The following is a 22,109-nucleotide window of genomic DNA, read 5'->3' on the forward strand; positions in this document are numbered from 1 at the left end:
CATTTCCTGTGGGAATACTTAGTTCCTGCAGACTATTGTGCTACTTGCTCAAAAAAAAGAAAACTCAGCACCTGCCTTATGTAAACTCCCAACCTGTGGGCCAAGTCCTTCAGCCACAGGGCCCCTGTAGCCGCCTAGGCGTCACGAAGTCTGTGGACCACCTTACAGGACACATTGCTCAGTGAGATGGAGGAGCCAAAAAAGGAGGCTGACCAGACAAAACACCTTTGCTTTTAGACAAACTGCAGCAGCAAGTATAGTTTTTCCCTGGGACACATCTACTTGCATTTGTCTTCCTGCTATGTTGTACTTTTGAAGGGTGCTCAACTGTAGGTCACCCATAGACAGGTGAGGTCAATTCCCATTTATCTGTGAGAGAAGCATAGTAAGAAAACTTTGTTGTATAACTGTATCTTAAGGAAGGAGTTGAATGAAGACAAGTCACTTGAGATTTACTGAGCAGGAAAGGAGTTGAGATGAGAAAAGAAGCATGGAGGTAGGCACAGACAGGAGTAAAAATCAGCTCTCCAGCAGTAATGAGCAAGGGGAAGCTTTGTGTGCTCAAAGCATCCTAGGGGGCTTATATGAAATGATGGCAGAAATGTAGGCAAGCTTGAGGCTATACAGGGGCACGAAGACCAAGATAAGAAACTTAACTCGATGTAGTAAGCTACAGGGAGCTCCCAGAGGGGTTTTTCAAGAGATGTGGGGAACAGAGTCTCTGCATAATTCATAATAGATACAGAACTGTTTCTTTAACTAGGGCTAGATTGTACCTGTAAAGCAAAGGTTGGGGTCCTGAAGAGCCATTTTTCATGCTAGAATATAGCTACTTCAGAAACTACCATACCTTCTGACGTTTTCAGACCAAGATGTCAGTGCATAAGATCTTATGTGGCCAGCAGGCTCTGGGGGCAGTAGAAGAGCAAAGAAGAATCCAAGGAGGGGATGCATTATTGCATAGCTTATAACGAGAGTAAATCATTGTTAATGAAAATAACAGTAGGTGAGAACAGACAAAAGCCTGGATTGCATTCCCAGGGTGGTTATCTTAAGCCAGGGAACTATGCTTGCAGCAAAAAACATAAACCTAAACATAACACCAAGTATCTGTATTCTGATTTTCCAGATGTGGTATGTTTTGCAGATACTGAGGTATAGATATATTTTCTGATACCTTGCACAAATATCAAGCTTTTAACTGTAATAACAAAGGTCAGACTTTTACTGGTTATGCAGCAGCTACCAGAAAGTCATCATCAATGAGAAGCAGGCAGGTGGCCAGGAGGGATAACTGACATCACTGATGTCTTATTTATAACTTCAACAAAAACAAAAGAAACTCCTTCCAGATCTCCTCATTGAGCACAAAGTGATTCTACATCACACTGCCTTCCTGCCACTGTTACCAGGACTCTGCTCAGACATTTCCTCTCTTACATGTGCTCTGCAGAGAGGATTCTTCAGCAACGTGGTGGGTGCTGGAGAATCGTCACCTTGAGCATGCACCTCTCTGGCTCCTCTGTACAGGTCCACTCACAGGCACTTTGGCCTGCAATAAAATGATGGGATTTCTACCCCTCCCCAAGCCTCCCGTTCTGCTTTGCCAGGATTTCACTCTTTGTTGGTAGAAACAACAAACACTCATCAGCCAGTGAACAGACAGCTGGGGGCTTTGCTGCCCAGCTCCACTCAGTCCTTGGGCTCAGATACAGCAGAGTACACAGCCTTGGCGCATGGAGGCAGAACAGATACATCCCCTTTCAAAGAGATACTAACTAACCTGCAAAGTAGAGTTGCTCCTTTCCTCAGATACAGCCCATGAAGACAGCATACAGTGCTCATCAAAACGTTACTGCCAATTGCATGCTGATTCTCCAGCACACGTTTTAACTCAACGATTGGGTTTTGTTTCAGCTCCTACCGCTGTCCCTACTGTTTCTGAAGGCAAACCCGTGGATGAGTGTGATGATGACCAGGCAAACTGTCACAGTGGCACAGGTGATGACTACCAACTGACAGGTGCAGAAACCATCCTCATTCCATTGCAGCTTCACTGTAGCTCATATCCATCACCAGTTACCAGCTAAACGTTTGCACTGACTTAATCACTCAACATAAATGGACATTGGTATGCAGTTCGTATTGTCAGTGCTGTCAAAACATAGGCATCTGCCTTTTACATATGACAATACTTTTGATTGTTTTCTCAGCTATGTAATTTTTGAAGCAAATAATAGCGACTGGCTGGAAGATAGGGCCATTTTTTTTGAGCAGGAATTGTGTATAATCAAATGTCCTAATCAAACTTTCTCTCATTAACAAAAAAGCTGGACAAACCTTTTAAGGTTTATTGTCTGAGATTGAAGAACTCAAAATATTGTTAAAGTTCGAGATACATATGCGCTTCCATACCTAAAATTCAGTAGAGGATTCGAATCTCAGCCTCAAACCTTTCCCAGACAAAAACAAAGCAGATTTGTTTCATCAAAACATACTCGCACATAGGCCACCAGAAATATTTTCACGAGCTTCCCCACAAACACTGCCCTACAGTCACAGAGGGACTGATGTTCTCCAAGCTGCCATCACTAGCAGAAAAATAGGAGGAAGAGACATAACATAGTCTGCATCTGAAATGGAGAAAGCTTGCTAGTCTTCATTTTCTCCCACTTTTGCACAGAACCACTGTCCTTCTGAGAGAGCTGACACTGCACCACTACGTTTTTGATCTCTTCTTGGAGGTCACTTGCTCCACAAAGCTCTGGGCCTGTTTGATGAGATCTTCCTGTAGCAGATCTATACATCTACAGTAATCGAGCTTATTTTTGGACACAGCGACACAAGTTATTTCATCTCTGCTCCCTGGTGTGCTTATCTAATAAATGTTTATTGCTTCTTATATCCATGATATAAAATAGCATTAAAATTTGGCAATAGGTGTCCAAGAGGACATTGGGAAACCTTAGGTAAGAGGTTGTCTTTTTGGAAGCAGTCAAGTAGAACATCCAACAGCAGATACAAACGAAAGTGCAGTTTCAGCATCAAACCCTTTCTGAGCTTTGCCAATATCTCCTGTAAATGTATGTTGCAAATCCTAAATTGAAAAAACTATTCTTGAGTGGAAAAGACACTGCACAGTCACTGTCACTGCTTTTCAGATCAGCGGCCCAGATGAATCTTATTCTTTTTGAAAACAGTCATGCAGGGAGTCTGATAAAATAGTCTGTATTGTGTTAAGGTAGTTCAGAAAGCTTTCAATGTTACTAAACATTGTAATGTATTTGTTTTTCTGAAAGGAAAGACCCAGGTCAGGAAACACTCAGACTTCTTGCAAAACCCTATGCTGAGGGCTGGCTTGCAAAGCCGAATAGGTAGAGACGTATTCCACAGAAATGGAGGTTGTGTGAGGGGAAGGAGACAGATCTCTCCAGGCATCTTCCCTGTTCACTTATAGCCTCTGCACTTCAGGGAGCTCAGGACTGCATCCCATATGTCCCTTAGGGAAAGCTTATCGAGCAGAAGAAACTTCCTCTGGCAATTTTTGCGGGTTGTGCTTACAGAGCAGTTTGTAATCCCTAAGACAAGGGAACAACCACCAGCCTTCCCGAGCACCACCTCAAAGAGGAACTGAACCTATTTCAGTACTAAAATTGAAAATTACTCCATTGTTCTTCTACAAAAGTGCAGACGCTTTAGTATAATTTATTACTATACCACCTAGAAACCCTGAGCAGTGCATGCCCAGTTATTCTGGACACTGTAGAAACACTGCATTGTACCTATGATGTTACCTATAACGCTAAAATGCACAGAAGGGATTTTACCAATAATTTCATTGTAAACATTCTTTTCTTCCTCTGAAATGCATAGAAGGAAAGTATGTAAATCTCGTGGCCCATTAATGATGGCAGGGCAGCGCAGAGGGGATTTCATCAGTGCCTCGCCCTCTTTTACCCACTTCCCATGCAAGCGTGGCACCCGCCTTCTCACGGTACGACTGTTAAGAGTCACTTCCCTGATAGCACTTGCACATATGTGAGTATGGCAATGAAGTCTCCCTGGCAATTAACTGTAATTGTGCTGTAGGCCACATTCCTTCCTGCTCTATTTTTGGACCCCATACAGAGTCACTCTATTTGCGTGGCTTATAGCATTTCCCATCACATCATTCTCACAAACATAAAGCTGATATAGCTTGGGCATTCATTCTCGTTGGAAGTCATCATAGTCATCCTTTCTATAATGCTTTAAGCACTTGCTTGCTGGAGAAAAGAAAAGCCATTGACTAGTAATCAGCACCCTGCTGTGCATTTATAATTGTGTTAATTTACTTTTTGTTTCCTTTATCAATATGAGGCTTGCTTTAAAAAGTCAAGTATTTTAAAAATATCAATTAGTGAGCTTAGGAGAGGGCCATGACCCCACTCACCTCTTGTTCATCTTCTTGAAGAAGACAAAGGGGAAGTCTCTAATTCCGTTCTTTGAGATAGAAGTGAAAGCTGCCTTAAACTATAGCCTAGAGTAAGGTAATTCCCATACACCTCTCGCGGGAGCTATCTCACAACAGAGCCATGAAACAACACACAGGGAAGACTCAGCATGGCAGGGACTGGAGGACCTCATGTTCCTGATGTGAGAAACAATTTCATGGGTGAATGTACAAACTGGTGACTGTTAGGAGGTGCTATGGAGATCAGTCACTGACTACTCATGCAATTTGGAGCAAATCAGTGTCCGTAAAACAAGGACAGCCACGGGGACATGGTGAGGACTGATTAGTTGGTGTTTGAAAGGACTTCAAAGATATACAGCTTTATTTAATGATAAGTTCTTGTTTTCTTTTTTGATAAAGGAAACCAGATCTTTAAGGTCATATTTTCATGCTTAAGCTCACATACTCAGTTACCTACATGTCTAATAAAAATAGTAATATTTCAGATTTATATAGAGGACATTCCTAATGACCGCTGTGTTCTTTGTTGTGTCCCATGTCTCATGATATGCATAATTTCTTTTCCAGGTGGTACTACAGTGCTGAATACAGAAAAGCCAACAGTAATAGACAATACATTACAACCAGGTAAAAAAAAATATTTTTTTCTTATTAAAAACATAATAAATTCCATACCCAAATTTCATGCCAGAGACAAAATAATGAATTGCAGCACTTCCTGACTTCCCATTCCCTAAAAGCCTCTGAAGTAAAGAAGCATCTGGTCTCTCAGCTCTGTACAGTAAATATTTTATTCCTCTCATCCACATGTAGACACAGCAGAGAATAAGATTTCCTTCTGCATCAGCAAATGCCAAATGCTGACAAAATTAAACTAACTTAATCACACAGTGCACTGTTTGAATGTGGCATGTCAGTGACACAAAGTGTGTCTGCAAACTCCGGGAAAACAAAACCAGAGCCACACAGGCCCACTCACTATTTATATCCCTGGTTTCACAAAACTAAGACGAGTAAAGTTTGCCAGTTCTCTCCACCAGGGAGCTGGCAGTTTTACAATATTGTTTTCTAGCAAGTTTTCTCAAAATGGGGTTACATAAACTGCTACCATGAACTTGAAAAGGGAATAACAAGTCGTGACTGGCAGCAGGTCCTTTTTACTTAATCGATACAATAACTGGCAGCTTTTAAAATCCTTAGTTTGCTGCTTCCACAGCTTTCATACCATTTTTTAATATCCTGTGCAATTTACTGGGAGTAGGGGAGAGGATAGATTTGGGCAGAAAACCCAAACTCCAAAAACTATGAGCACTAGTTTAAAATCCTTTCCCTTAATAACTGTGGAGCGGTAAAGAGGTCAGTTTTCAGTTACTCCCATTTCCTCCATTAAAGCGCAGTCAGGCACAGTCTTGCAAGTGATTTATTAACAGGGTGGGGAAGTGTTTATCATTGTTTCCTCAGCCACGTGACACAACCCGCTCTTGCTTCAAGTAAAAGAAAGGGACTAATAACGCAAAACTTTCCTGAAGGACACTGATGGTGTCGACCTGATTAAGAACTAACTTATCTCAGATGTCATTCTCACTCTGTTCTGATCTTGCAGAGGTGAATGCTTTTACTCCCCTCAAAATTTGTCTCCAGGGTCATTCGGTTGACTTAGTCAGCGTGCATTATTTCTAGCTCTGCCCTGCTTTATGAGCAGAGGGAGGTAGTGAAGTACTGGTGCAGTGAGAAGCACAAGGGCAGGCTGGCCCACCGTGGTGGGCCACATCTGCAACCACAGCCAGCAGAGCTGAGGGCTGGGGGCCTGCTGGCGATCCCACCGGTGGGGAAGGGATGAGGACTGGAAAGGAAGAAAGGATGATGTGCAGTGGTTTTAGAGTAAAGCATTTTAATTTTGATGTCTGAAATGATCTTCTAGCTTTCTATTTTCTGAAACGAAGGAATCTTTACTTTTTTTTTAACTACCTTCTTGCATTGAAACAAATTGCAAATTATTCATAAAGTGCCTTTGTGCCATGCAGTTTTCTTCCCTCCTCCCCAGCGCCAGTTGCATTTGCAGGTTGTGTTTAATCTCTTTGGCTTGGGTGGGACTCTCCAGTAACAGATTGACTGTTTCTGCCAGAGATTAAGATATCCTCATTTTCTCTCTTTACTTCCCTCTTGCACCACCTTCGCTTACTCCATGATGAGCCAAGTTTTTTCTCTACTAAAGGAGTTTCTGAGGTTCCCTTCAGAGCGTGCCAATGTTACTTCCCTGCATTGTGCTGGTAGGAACCGTTTCCTTCCGGGGAATAAGGGACAAGTTCACATCCCAAACTCCAGGCTCCCACATGGCAGCACATTACAAAGGTCATAGATGGAGATCAGTCAGATGCTAATAAATAAGAATAAGGTTTCCAGAATCTCCAGTTTAAGGCATAAAGGTTTCCAGCTGCTTCATAATCCGTCTCTGAAAACCATCCAGAAAACTCTCAAAAAGGGACAGACAGAAATTCCTCTCAACATGGGGAATCCTTCCTGGCATGAAGGTGGTGTAAGCATTTCCTTCTGCTGAAGGGGCACGGCTGAACCTGGCTGGCACCATGAAGCACACTAGAGCAAGGGGCCACGCAGGCAGCAAGCGAGAGTCTGCTGCGACAGCCATGAATAGTGAGGTCTGAACCAGCCTGGAAGCTGCAGAGCTGCTCAGGGCCCCCTGGCCCTCAGCTGGCTGAGGATCAGTGCATTCCACTCCTTTCAACTGTTCTTAAGCTGAACAAGGTATGAATTTAACATGCCAAAGGCTGAGCCTGTAGTTTCAGCCTTAATTCCCTCTAAGGGCTGGTTTACCTTAAGATGCTAATACACCTTGAGGTGAATGGTGAACTCCAAGCCAAAGAGCTGTTCCAGATCAGTTGCAGGATGCAGGCTCCAGTGGGTAACCCTGCACAAGCTATGCCATGCCAGCGCTGGCCACAGCAGCTTGTGCCACGGTGACTCAGGACAGAGGTTTACCAGCCCTCTCAGCAGCAGCACCTGCCGTGGCACAGGTACTTCTGCAATAGGTGCCAACGCCATGCATTGCTGTCCTTCTGCCTGCAGTCGAGCCTGCAAACACCCCTAATCTTGTTATTCCAGACTAACACGCTTGCGTGTGTCAAAGCCTGAGATTATCCTATTCCAACCAGCTTTCATACGCTATGGAAACTGTTAAGAGAAAATAGCTGGAAAGCCTCCGTGTGTAAATGGGTATTCCATCAAGGAGACTTTTACAGTTCATTTCAAGGGGACTGAATAGTAAGACAATAAAAAAGAATCACTATTTCAAACTGCTAAAAATGTTTAAAGGTTTGGATTTTTTTTTAAAAAAGAATCTACTTTCCTCCTCAAACCTAAAAAGATGCCTTTAACAATCTGTGTGTCAAGGTAAATACCTTTCAGGCCTCAGTCCTAAGACTCACCAATAGTCTTTTCAAACATGTTTTTTCAATTCCAAAGGACTATTTGAAACGCTTGACTCTTAGCTCTTTACATACAGAGCAAGTTGTTCGTTTACATTATGTTCTCTCAGCATGTAAGCTCAGTCCTTTGTAAAGCAGACTGTTAAAGAAGTAAAGTATCTTGTTTTTTACATATGCAATAGCTATTTCAGAAAAATATATAACTAAGAAATCCTGAGGATAAAATCTATGCTAAGAAATCATTTAAAGGTAGAATAAGTCTGATGCTCATTTACGATGGGACAATTTTGCATCAATAAAAGGATATTAAAGCAGTTAAATTATCATTTACTATCATTTAAGGTAATTCTGTGCTGCCAGCATAAGTGGTATAAAAAGGTGAAACGCAAATACAAATCAGACCCAATATGCTACTTTGAAGTTGTCCAAATTATGTTTGTAATTTCCCGTTTTAATGTTGATTTACCCTTTGGCAAGAGCATCCTATAGAGAATTTTCATAGCATCTTTAATACCATCATGCTCCTTCTTGCCTCTTGTTGGAGGAGTTATAAAAATATGTCAAAGTCTGCGGGCCACGAAAGATTAATGGACTTGCAAGAAACTCACTCAACTAGATTTTCAAATTACTTTCTTGTTCATGTGCAGTATATGGTTCCAGCTGTGAGCAAGATGTGGTCAAGAATTACAGCTGTTGGCTATTCCTTGGGAGGATAAATCTGTTTTAATTCAGTATCACACACCCTACATTTTGAAAAAGGCATATGGGATTTCGCCACACCTTCCTCTCCGATTCTCGTCTGAGCTGCTGCTATTTGATTACATAGTAGCAGATTTTCTTCATCCTCTCCATAAACACAAACCCCGAGATCAATCACCTATTGGCAGGAGGATTATCCTAGCAGGGGCAAGGGCCAGCACTGCAGAGGGAACCCACCAAAGGCTACTCGTCCCTACGTTCCTCCCTTCCAGCAGAGCTGCCAAGCTATAGTTCAAGGACAGAGATGAGGACAGATTGCCTGTAGCTTAATGTGAGCTACTGTATCAGCCCCCTGGGAACTTTAATAGAAGTGCTGAACTAGTGTGTCTTTTGCTGGGGCAGATCCATTGTCCATACGACTAATGAACCTATCCTGATGCTACAAGTGTCTATTATTAATTGGCTAGCAGGTCTATTTTTTCTTTTTATGGGTCCCTGGCAGAAGCATTGGAAGAGATATAAGAATAGGCAATAAGAGATGGCATGTTTAAGGAGCCCATAAAATAAGAGCACTCTGAAATGCCTTGCCTTTAACCTTCACTCTCGTTGCTGTGATTGCCTAAGGAATGTATTAACACAATCAGTTTTGAGAAGACAATAGGAATCTAGCAAAAGATTGCTAACTGAGAGCAGGTTACTGGTCAAATCCTGCTCAATTTCAGGGGATTCTCATTAACGTCTGCATGGAAAAGAAGTTCATTTTTATGCTATACCATGCTGTCTGTGAGACCAAAGCCAAGGGACACAGGCATGGCCAAAGCATATCAGACTTAGGCCCTTTGCCAATTTCCTGGACTATATATTTCAAATGAAAGTGTAAGAAATTCTTTATTAGATGGTGCTGTGAAACTTAGCTCTGCTTTGAAACTCTCCTTCTAATCCTAATGTTCAGAGCTGGCTTCAGACCATGAAGCAAAAGGCTTTTGTCATTCCCTGCACTTTAGAATTAACAATTAAATTCTAGATATTTTCCTTATCCATTTGAGAGTCCCTTTCTCTTTGAATTGTGTTCAGCCTTAGCAGTATTTGAGGGAAGCAAGTATCACTCACATCATATGAGAATTTTTTTCCTTTGATCCACATTGAATTTCACTGGATATCTCAGAGTCCTCAGGCTATGAAATGAAGAAAACAGAATATTGTAGTCTTCCTTCTCTGAGTTCTTCACCCATTTACATACTTCTCCTGTGTCTTCTGCTATTTATTTTTATTCAGAGTTGAACAATACCAGTCCTTTCAATCTTTTTGTCCTCTGCGCTCATCTATGCTGTGTGATATCTTCAGATTTATGTGATCTACCTACCACTGTTCTCCTTTCTTGTGGTTTGAATACCACACAGGCTATCACTAACTTTGCAGGATATAATCCTTAGGGATTAATAAGATTAATTTTGTTTTACGTTTTCTAAGACCTTTTCTAAAGTTCTGTTTCATGGCTCTGATGTCAAAGCCATGCAATATAGCTCTCCTTAGGCCTTCCTGACAACGAAAGACTATTTTTCACAAACTTAAAACCCTTTATTCATTTGAATGTCACTCTGTTGCTTTAAAAACTCCCCTTGATTTTCAGATGTCCCCTTTTGGGCAAGATGTCTTTGATCATGGTCCCATTGTCTAGAAAAAAAAACACCATATACTGAAGTAAGAAACATAATGGATTGCCTTTCTGCACCCAAGTGGGCACAGACCGAGTTCTGCTTCTTCGAAATTTTGAGCCCAAAGAGAGATTATTCACCACGGTCTGCCCCTTTCCTAGAAAGGGTTAGAGTCCTCCAGGAAACATGTTTTCTCTACGTTGAATTCCTGTGCCAAACATTATCTGTTTAATTCATTTGTTCCCAGTTAGGATGCTGTATTCGTGACAATGTGGAGCAGACCCCTCCAGAGGCCAGCCGGAGGGAGGGAGGAGGCAGGCGGGATGGGGCAGATGGAAGGAAGGAGCAAAGAACGAGGGCTCAGTACGGAGAGATGCTGCAGCACAGCCAAGGCACTGACAGGCGCAGGAGAGGGGCAGGAGCTGCCGTACGCTCAGACCTCTCTGCTGACAGAAGGAAATTTTCTAGGGACTAGAGGGGAGAGGGCACCATGGCTGCAATGGAGAAATCCAGTGAGTTGTGTTAAAGCTGTGTCTGGGAGCAAGGACCCGCCAAACAAGGACAGAGCAGGCAAGGAGAGAATGGAAGATGAATCCTTTTTATATCCATTCTCTCTCAACCTTCTCACCTGAGACCTCCTCTGTGTTGATAAAACGATTATTTTAATCTACTTTCCATGAAAATCTGGGTTGTGACTTCAAACCTTTTCCAGTCTTCCTTGGGCAGCTCACTATATGGAGGAGGTCGTTGCCTCTTCAGACTGGGAGAGCTCCACCTCAAAAGTCTGGTCGGCCACAGGTCGTAACACACTTACCATATTTCTCCGTATTTTCCCACAATATACAAAACACATTCTAGGGCTTGCATTCTCTTTCCTGGCTTTTTTTTTTCTTTTTTATAATGGCAAGAAAGCAAAAGAACCTAATTCTTCCCCCAGAGCTGGTATTGATGGGAGCAGAGAGTCCTTTGTTCTTAGTTCATACTTGCACAAAGCATCTCATTAAAGTAAACTTAAGTTATTCCTTTAATAAGATGTGAGTCATGCCTGAGAAAAGACTTCAGGATTTGGTCACATTGCTATGGGAAGGGTATTGCTCTACTGGGAGTTGTCATTGCTCAAGTTGAGGTAAAGGTTCATACCAATGGGGTAGGAACCAAAAGCCCAAAAGATTTCAAACTTCTTCTGAAAATACGAAATGCAAGTGATTTATATGCTATCTTTGTATAATCTTTCCATTCAAATTCCAAGTTCTAGTGAAGAAAATAAGCTACTACGTATTAAGCCTTTGGGCAAAATTGAAGAGAAGCTGAAAACAAGATATGATCTCATCCTGACCATAATACCAGACTTCCCTTTTTTTACGTGGAGCTTGTTTTGAAGCCTATTTTGAGTTGATTTGGCAATCAGCCACATTTGTCCCTTTTCTGTCTCAATTTGTCCATTTCAATGCTGCCATCTTGTGGGCCCACTCGACTGTCTGGAAGATGCTGAAATAAGTTCCTTACTGAAGCCACCTACTATATGTTTCACCAGAAATCCTTTCCTGCCAAGGACATTCCATTAGTGTTTCTGCCCTTTCTTAATTTTGTCCAAATCTTACTGTGAGTTGTTGCAAAACGTTGCACAGTATCTATGGTACAAGTAGATATTAACAACCATCAGATACATCTGATAAGATAGACCAGAGCTTTCTTTTTGAGTTGTATCTGTTACAGCACAGTTATCAGCTCATGTGGACAAATCAGAAGCATCGATCTAACCACAAAGAAAAATCCCAAAATATGGGTCATAAGGAGACAAGAAACAACCACATCATTTACTAGAAGTCGTCATTCTTCATCTGATTCTCAGCAGGGCTGCTTTTTCTCTGGCTCTCAGTTTCAAGTAGGAATGGCTCTGTTAATGGTCAAATGCATGCATTTGGTTTTGAAGCACAGAGTCTGAATTGTACAATGAATGATCACATTTTGTCCCTCCTTTTCCCTCTTTCCCTGCAGAGCTGCCACTATACAACTTCAACTGTGCCTTTGGCTGGGGATCTCAAAAGACTTTGTGCCACTGGGAGCATGACAACCAGGTGGATTTAAAGTGGGCAATCCTGACCAGCAAAACTGGGCCAATTCAAGACCACACAGGTAATCATGAGTTCGTGATTTAACCATTATACACGGGAAGAAGTGGTTCTGTTTAATACCAACACGCCTTCCAAACCAGAGGAGAGTGAATTACACCTAAAATATGTAGAGTCACAAAGATGACCCTCTAGGCAACCTAACCCATTACATGTAGTCACATCTGACCATAGTTGTCCTTTCTGTTGAGGAATAAAGATCATTTATTGTCAAGAATTGAAGATATTTCCTTCTCCTGACTCACCTTTGGATAACCACCATCTGGGGTAGAAAAAATTCTCAATGACTAAATGTTCTGCAAATATCACTTACCAAGTAATACAGTCATGAGCAAACCTCGCAGTGTTCTTGTTTGTAGTTACAGGGGCTGCCAACCACAGAAAGATGTTGTAAGTGAAAACTTCTCAGATGGATGTATTTCCATGCCCTCCTTCTCTCCAGCAGGAGCTGGAAATTATAGCCATCCCTTCGCTCACACACATACTTTCCAGAAATATCACCCTGGGAAATGGTTTACTTGGTTTTCTAGTATCTAACTCCTGGCTCTGCATAATTAGGCAATAAATATGCTGCTGGCTAGTGGCAGAGGGAGGGAGCTGTGTGACCTGTACAGCCTCTCGCTTTAGTGTTCTCTCTTGCATACGTGCAGATTAATCGAATGTGTTGAGATGAATCCCTCTTCCCACTTCTGCAACCCCTTTGCCTAATGAGAATGACAAGGAAATTAGACAAAATTGGACTTTTTAAATTCTGAGACACTTTCAATTGAATCTTAAGACAAGTACAGTAGTTTCAGGAAAAAAAAAACTTATAATACTTTGACTATAAATGGCATTGTACAAATAAATGGCATCAAATTAACTAAATGCAGTTAGCTGAAATGAAGGCTGTAATGGTGGAAAAATTGATGTAAAGTGAAATGGCTCAGTAGGATCTGACATTGAAAGGAGGTTAAAAGCTATGTTAGCCAGAGACTGACAAAATCTAAAAGGCATGCATAAGTAAAGCTCTAATTAAGACAATGAAGACAGAGTTCCTGACCCAGCACTGCAATAATATTCTGGAAATGAGAGCTTTCTGCACTTTGCCACCAAGGATTATAGAGAGACTGAACCTGTCTTCAATCAAGAGATGAAGAAATTATATTCTTCAAATGAGATTTTGTTGTTTCCACTGGGCCTTGCTAGTGCAGAAGACTTATTTGTTCCATTAGCTGCAGCTTCAGTAAGACTTACAGGCAGCCCCTTTTGCTCCTTACTGCACTATCTTTCAATATTTTACAAAATTTTCCTTCAACTCTAAGAGCCCCTCCACCTGCCAGGTTTGCCGTTTGCCTGCCAGCAGGTACAGAATGAGTGGGGTGGTTCTGAACGCAGACCACGAGCAGTCTGAATGGCACCTCCATCCCAAAAAAAAACCCTCAGCGTCACCACTGCACAGCAAGGCCACTCTGTATATTGGGAGAACCACAATGACCAATTCCCAGGCATATCTTGCTCTCAGCTGCACTTGTATAAAGCTGAAGAAACTCCACAGAAGTGTTCTTCAACAGAAATTGCTTTAAGACAGCAGGATATGCTGCATGCCACTTCAAATTATACATGTTATGATTAAATCTGGCCAGAGTTAGGTCTTCCAACTGAGAAAGCCATCCTAATGCTGAGCTTATTTTTCTTTTTTCCTCCCTTTGGATTTCCCTATCACCACTGATGAGATTTGCACATGTAGTGCCTTCTGCACAGAAGCAAAGTTAGAAAGAACATATAAGCACAAGCACTGCTGCTGAAGAAGCCGGACGAGATGTTACTTCCCAGAGTGACAATGCTCATCTTCCCTTCTTCAGTGGTGCAGGGCTATACCATTAAGATCCAGCAAGTCTCAGTTATACATTATTTCAAATGAAATTCAGTAGTATCATGTACAAGCAAAGACCAATGCAGATAAAACATTTTTTTTGCCTCTTTTTACTTTTCTTTTGTGTAAGCATTGATATAAACAGCAATGTATATACTTTTATCAGCATTTGAGAAATAGTATATCTTATTATTACTTTTCTCCTTCCTACTTCCAAAATCACTTTATACCAATGACAATAAATGCTATCTCCATCCTTTTGTACGAGTACATTACACATGTAATTTCTTCTTACACACACCAGAGTAAACTTCGTATTTTTCCACCACAATTCTCTGCAAAGAAGCTGTTCAAAAGCTGACTGGAATGGATTCCAAGCTGGTATAAATCAGAAGCACTTCTCTATAGTCAGTATCTTACTTTGCAATTTTCTGTTACCAACCTAATCACACTCCCACATGCTTCTCTCCCAGTGTGATTAAGCAAGTAATTTTCCAGGTTAAGGGTATTAGATATTCAGATTTCCATGTGTACAAATGCATCATGCTCTTCAGAAAATACCAGCCATAATCTTACTTTTTCAGGAAGTGGCTCACAAATATACAAAGCCCAATATTTTCTTACCAAAATCAAGGGAATGACTCTGGCACCATTTGTGACAACACTCAGACTCTATTTAGGAGCACTGTTTAGATCTCAGTTCCTGATCTCTGACTATGCCTGTTCAAAGGTAGTTTATCCTCCAGTGTTCTTCCCATACTAATCTTTCCTTCTTGAGCACAGATTACTTTAAACAGAGATTAAAAATAGCTCTTTGCACGATTAGTGTAGAGCAGACCCCGAGGGATTTCTGTCTAGCCTGCTGAACTTGGGCTGCCTTTCTTCAAGAGCTGCACGCTGACTAATGGAGCATACGCTGTTGCACCAAACGTGCTTTTGCCTCCTTCCTTGAGCAAAAGAAAATGCCTTCAGTGTGCCATGTATTGAACATCTTGTTACAGTTCACTCTTGGCACAAAGCATCCCAATGAACATCAAAGGAGACTGCCAGAAGAAATAGACTCCTTAGTGCACATCAGCTTTCCTAGAGCTCCCAAACCAACACCCTCCAACTCCCTCAGTTGTGAGGCTTGACCCACCAGCTTGGAAAGGAAGCAAAATGATCAGGGGTGGTTGGGACTTCTTAGGTAAAGAAAGAATATGAAAGCTGGTGGCTCTTCCTAACGCAGTCCTTCTGTCACAGTAGGAGATGGCAATTTCATTTATTCGCAAGCTGACGAAAGCCAGAAAGGGAAAGTCGCCCGACTGCTGAGCCCCGTGATTTACTCGCAGAACTCTGCCCACTGCATGACTTTCTGGTACCACATGTCCGGCGCACACGTTGGCACCCTGAAGATCAAACTGCGGTACCAAAAGCCGGACGAATACGACCAGGTGCTGTGGACCCTCAGCGGGCACCAGGCGAACTGCTGGAAGGAAGGACGTGTTCTTCTTCACAAGTCGGTGAAACACTATCAGGTGAGCTTGGCTGCTCCTCGCTGAACTGACAGAGCCCAGGCCAGTAAGACCTTGCAGGTTGTGTTTTATACACCATAGCAGAAGATATCACTGAAGGATTTACGTGGACGGTATTATACCTACAGATGAGGTGCTGTTGCTGTGACAGTTATAATAGTGACATATTTCATGATGTCTCAGATGACAGTGATACAAGGAATTTGTTATCGAAGGCCAAATAAATAGTCTAGAAATCATTTCTCATCTGTCACAAAACTGCATCCTTGCCACAGTTTTCATGCTGATATAAAAGTCTTTAATGAAGTTATGACATTGTATAAATTCACTTTGGCATATATAAGTTCATAAAGGCATGCAGTGCAGGTTGGCAGGCCACAATCAAAGTACATGTAGATGTGGCATCATGACAAGTGAAGATGTGTGTTAACAACTAATTAAGATCCTGAATGTTCCAATTGTGTGTTAACATGAAAACAATGTGAACATTATCTTATTTTGCCAGGTGGTTATTGAGGGAGAAATTGGAAAAGGAACTGGAGGAATTGCTGTGGATGATATTAAAATTGACAATCATGTAGCACAAGAGGATTGCCGAAGTAAGTATGAATGGCAAGAAAATGCAGAAATCTCATCCAAAACATTATTTATTTTGTTTTCATAGCTGTTTTTATCCGTGGCAAAGGGAAAGGGTTGGATAATTATTGGCTAAATAGGAAATTTTGCACTGAAAACATCCTGAACTGGCCCATAGCTTTATTCATAGTAAGTGCCACTGGTGTCATCTCAGTACTGCAGCAACTGCAGTCTTTTGGATTAGAACTGGCATCCTACTGACATGGGCCACAGCATGCTCACATTCTCACATCTCTCCCTATATTCATTGCTGCCCTCTGTAAATTTCTCGTCTCCTCCTTATGCTCTTCCTTGTTTTATCTAATGCTCAAAATCCAATTTTATTTCTTCACTCTTTTTAGATCATTTACTAACAAGCCTACTTGAATTCTATTTTAAAGGGCCATATCAAAGCCTTACAGGATACACAGACAGGGTGAAATGGCCCCTGCTCTGTCCTCTGCTGTCCTGTAGTTCTGAGTTTGCTGTGACTCGTTTGCTGTAGTCACCTGCTCGCAGACACGTGGGATGCAAAGTAATGTTAGAACATGGCCTTTTCCACATCTGAGCCAGACTATTCCTGAGATGCTATTTGAGCCATTTTATTTCTGGCCGGTCTTGAGTTATTCCAGTCATATGTGCATTGCATACTGCACGTAATTTGGCAGCAGCAACCACAAATAAACACAAGCAACTGAACTCTGTCCTTCATGATGGAGATGAAGCAATGACTTTTATGTAAAGGAGGGAGTAGGACTGAGAACCCTCAGCACGAGAAAGATAAACTTACGCCATACAAGTTGGCAACACGACTGAGAGCAATAATAGAGGGTAGCTACACCTTTTGTAGCTAATATCCTTTCAAGGGTAACATGACAGACTTTAGCTACACTGAAGGATGAGAAAACTGTGCAGTCTCTTTTTATCACACAGTTCATCTTCCAGGGTTCATCATATGCCACCAGAGTGACAGTTACCAGGAAAGAGAGACAGGACACACTGCTTGGTCCTCCTGCAGTGTCCTCAGTGCCAAGAAAGGTGCTGGGACCACAGTGATGGTATTTACCTGACTCCAGAATGAGAGACAAAAGTAACTTCTTTCCTACCTCCACATGTTTTGATTGTTCAAACCAAATGCTGAGGAAAGATTTTGGCCTGCGGGAGCTAAAGCCAAACGCTCGATCTGAAACCCAAACACGAGTGGTCTTGTTGAAGTCAACGAAACTATTCTTGCAATTATATCTACACCGATGAAGTGTTATGGAATTGGGCTCCAACATTGTAAATACAATGAATGAGATGCTAATTCATCACACTGATTTCTCTTTCCCAGGCATGGAAAACCCCTGCTGATAACTAAAACTGTGCCAAGACTGGGCGGAGAGGAGTTTTTAAATCTTTCTTTTTTCTCCATTAATTTTCAGAGCCCATCATAATGAACAGTTCTGTCAAGCTGACATAATGATGCTCTGACACAGGAAAATCTGCTATACCATTATTGCCAGCATGATAGTCAATCAGTGTTTGTAACCCTAATAATCAATGTCAATTCTCTTTGCTTCATTAGAATCAACTGATGTGGAGAATGAAATAGATGAAGAAGAAGACCCAGAAAGTAATCAAACAGGTAAAAAATGTGCTATTGTTAAACGAGAATGAATTTTAAAGTGTGTTTTCATGCGAATTTGTGTATTCCGTTTATTTATTTGTAGATTAGTTCTCTAACTGCATATTTTATTAAGGTTTTTTGATTTATCTAGATTAGATGCTAAGAAGGCTTACTTTTATTTGAAGGATGTAATAGTTTTATTCTTCTATGTCATACAATCTTACGGACTTTGTATTATTTATACCTATCTCAAACCTTCTAAATTTTATATACGTAATTTGTTACATTGAATACATATATATGCATGCACGCTATAGCTCCTTAATATTTTGTTGTCTAGAAGGCTTGTTCACAGATGAAGAAACAGCTATCGTTATATCTTACAATTTATGATTCGCGCAGTGTCTAGGTAATTAGGCTCAAAACTCTTCAGGCTAATTGTTTCACAGACCTGGCTGAAAATGTCATTTTATGACCAGCCTACCGAAGCATTATCACTTTCAATGACGGCAGCTGTAAATGGATCATTAAACGCATCATAATTGTCATATTGTCCCAATAATAAAATATACTTGCATTTTTCAGGCAATGAGCTTAATTTCTTTCTCTTACAGTCAACGGGATAGCAATATCATTGATTTCAGTGAAAGCAGGGTTTGTTCAGAAAGACTTTTTGTCTTTTCCTGCAACAATTAGCAGAGCTTGCAAGCTTATCAAATCTCTTTCATAAACTGAAAGAGTTGAGGGGAAACATTGTGATACCCTGTGAATATCTTACACAAGGAGGCAGAGTGCTCTTCTGTGTCTGTTCTGTCACTATTTCTAATTCGAAGTTCAATACTGAAGTCAGTGAAGTAGAGGTGGATGCAAAACAGCTGGAGATTCCCAAACAGTGTTAAGGCTATAAACATTCACACTGAGATGAATAAGATTTAATTAACGTTTTTGAGCTCAATACTGTAAGTTGACAAAATGTAATCAAAAGGTCTGGTTATTAATTCCCAAGACTCTCATTTAATCGAAGGCAGAATCAGACCTCTACTAACATGTAGCAGGTTCAAGGATTGGAGACCAGTATGAAAAAAATCAACAACTATGTGGGCCACATCTCAGTTTTCGGCTTATATGACTACCTCCAAGAAGCTAGGTTTTCAAATTATGTAGCAACTTATGCCAAAAACTTTATGTCCTTCCTCCAAATTTCCAACTCATTTAACAAAGTTCTAACTAGAATCGGTTCTGAAAATTTTGCAATTCTTTACTCCATTTTAGGGTTTACGCCTCCATATCATACAGGAGAGGACTATGATGATAACATCTCCAGGAAACCAGGCAACGTCCTGAAGACACTAGATCCAATCCTCATCACCATCATAGCCATGAGTGCACTTGGGGTGCTTTTAGGAGCCATCTGTGGAGTTGTCCTCTACTGTGCCTGTTGGCACAATGGGATGTCAGAAAGGAACTTGTCTGCACTGGAGAACTACAATTTTGAACTGGTTGATGGTGTAAAACTGAAAAAAGATAAACTAAACACACAGAATTCATACTCAGAAGCATGAAGGTATAAAGCAACTGGAGAAGTTTCAGAGAATCGGGATGGAAGGACATAGCTCGGTCGTGCTGGGGAACTGTTGATCTTCTTTTACTGTACAGGCTGAAAAGTGCATTGATGACACTGAGCCAAGCTTTTCTCAGGAGCTTCAATGAGTGTGTAACGGACAAACATGGACAACAATCTGTGTTAACAATCTGAATCATGTACAGTCTGCTTTTTCTGTTGGTTTTATTTGAAATAATCAAATGCTGGTGTTGAGACCAAGTATGATTGACTTATAGTTCTTTTTGTCTTTCTTTCTCTCCCTCTCTTTTGTTTTCCGTTAATGAATAATTTTGTTTTTCCTGTGCAAAATCCAAGATGCTGTCACAAAATGTATTCAGTGGGGTCCTTTGGATGGACATGCTGTCTGTAGTTCAGTGCCCAGAAAATATTGGAGTAACAGCAATTTAGTGGACTCCTGCACCTGTATTTGTGTATAATTGCTCGTGTTGTGCATAGGCAAAGAAGGGTTAGGATGTTTTTGAAAGTACTGCTGCATCAGTACTGATATAGTGTGTCAGCTCTGTTTACGAAGCAATACAGTCAAATTTTATTGATGTTTTTCAGTGTTGTACTCAATTTTGTGCTTGTGAACTCCATAAAAGAGTATGTGCCATCATCAGACAAAACTGGTAACCGAGTGTACTGCCTAAAAACGAAACAAAAAAGTCCTTGGCACTGGCTAGTGTATGTCCTCTCAAGTGCCTTTTTGTTTGTACTGCTTCTCATTGTGTTAACATTGACTACAGCTCTGCTTCTCTGCAGTTATGCCCTTGTCTTTAATCATATTCTGACGGCTCACGGACTAAAAGAAAAGTATATTTTAGTGTAAGAAAGTAGCCTCAGCAAGGCAAGGGCTAATCAGATTTGACAACCTGGCTTGATTGTTCTGCTTTCTATATTTCAACTTCACGTCTCTTGACCCTTTTGTATAAAGCTGCAATATCCCCTTTTATTGTTCTTTCATATAGAATGTATTTTCAAATGTAAAATCTCTCTTCCTTTCTCTTCTCTTTCTCTCTCTTTCTCTCTCTGAGTAGATAGCATAAGCATTTGCCATTGCCAAGGAAAGAAAACTGCAGCTTTAACTTACTGGTAATGGCAAAGGATTATATTAGAGTTTGTGTTAAAAAAATAAGGGAAAATTCTTAACTTTACCCTCCAAAGTCGAACTTTGGGTTTCTTCTTAACAGCATAAAGTGACAGTATCTTTTTTCCTGAAGTCAGGAAACATGTCTTTTATCCTGAACAGCTTGCCTGTTAATTACACTAGGGAAAATGATTCCCTTACTGAAAAGATTGCCTTTTAAATGAGAAACTTTCCTCCTCGTGCCCCTGCCTGAACCCACAGTTCTATTCTCTCAGTAAACGTGTATTTTCATGCTAATCAATGCTAATTGAGCTTACGCATGGGTACTGAGGGCAGAATAAAATCCCACAGTGTATGTAGGGCATGTTTTTACCATCCTGTTATATCCAATTGGCATTTCATACCGGGAGGTTTCTGTTTGACCAGAAGTGCAGATAGTGACAGATTCAGTGAGCTGAGTAGCGAAACATATTTGGCAATTATGTGGCAATTTTTTACTATTTTAGGACAAATGTTATTGGACAAATAATATTCAACAGCCTATGCAGCTGGTCCGACAGGGTAAAAAGAAACAAGAGTGTGTTTCCTGCAAGTGTCCATAGGAGGAGGCAAGGGGCTGGAGGGGTCCAGCTCGTGCAGGTGCGAGGGGAGCCCCCCTGGTTTCTGCCGTGACCCGCACACGGCACAGCCATGACTGGGGAGGGAGTGGAAGAAGGCAGCTTCAACCTTCCCCTGACTATCTACCAACCAGCAGATAAAATCAGTGCAAACATGGGGAAAGGAGCATCCTACAAAGTACTGAACTCATGTTTTTCCTCACTTGATTCCCTGAGTAGAGTCAGGGAAGTGATTGTGACTTTCTGAGTTAGTCTCTTCCAAAATTGCTTTTGTAGTAAAGCAATCAAGCATACTGTCCAGGACTAGGACTAAAGAAGGGCTAATTCAGCCTTGAATTGCTAGAGCAACAGAATCCATCCCCATTTATCAATTAAATGTTTGGAAGCATATCATTTCACCAGTATGAACCATAAAACAGAAAATCCACCAGTAACCCAGAAATTGAAGAAAAGGGAGGGAGACTAGAGGTAAAAATATGAGTTTGGAAATTGAAAATATATTAAAGGAAGACTCAGTCAAAAAAACAGCTGACAGTTGCTACTTCAAAGGAGTCCTAAAGGCAGAGACTATAGTGAATATTCAAACACCCATTTAGATGCCTAAATTGGAAGAGTTACCTCCCCAGGCTCTAGACTCTGGGTCCTCTGGAAGGAAAGACAGAGCTCCTAAGGCCTGAAAGTTAGTCCTAAAGGTTAGTCCATGAAATGTCCCAAGTAACAAACTCACTGTGGCAGAAGTAGAATTTTCATTTGTATTCAAGAGTGTAATTTGACTATAATGGTATCGCAGCAGCTAGTTAATTAACCCAAAGAAAAAATGGATT

At 41.1% G+C, this 22,109-nt stretch overlaps 1 protein-coding gene across 9 annotated transcripts in view; it reads left to right on the forward strand.

The window, feature by feature from the left end:
• Positions 1–21,840, forward strand: part of NRP1 (neuropilin 1) — a 113,266-nt gene extending 91,426 nt beyond the window's left edge. For 6 of the 9 annotated variants that reach the window (XM_086614485.1, XM_086614494.1, XM_086614491.1 and 3 more), the window contains 7 exons: positions 1,918–2,022; positions 5,024–5,083; positions 12,252–12,389; positions 15,483–15,757; positions 16,260–16,353; positions 17,937–17,996; positions 19,251–21,840. In XM_086614485.1, the coding sequence (XP_086470611.1) occupies positions 1,918–2,022; positions 5,024–5,083; positions 12,252–12,389; positions 15,483–15,757; positions 16,260–16,353; positions 17,937–17,996; positions 19,251–19,540 (1,022 nt within the window). In that variant the 3' untranslated portion in view covers positions 19,541–21,840. The remainder of the gene's footprint in view (positions 1–1,917; positions 2,023–5,023; positions 5,084–12,251; positions 12,390–15,482; positions 15,758–16,259; positions 16,354–17,936; positions 17,997–19,250) is intronic. The other 3 variants (XM_086614486.1, XM_086614487.1, XM_086614489.1) reach the window with 3 other exon arrangements.
• Positions 21,841–22,109: the final 269 nt, after the last annotated feature.

The sequence above is a fragment of the Tauraco erythrolophus genome, chromosome 7, assembly GCF_009769465.1.
Source record: "Tauraco erythrolophus isolate bTauEry1 chromosome 7, bTauEry1.pri, whole genome shotgun sequence".
Taxonomy (NCBI): Eukaryota; Metazoa; Chordata; class Aves; order Musophagiformes; family Musophagidae; genus Tauraco; species Tauraco erythrolophus.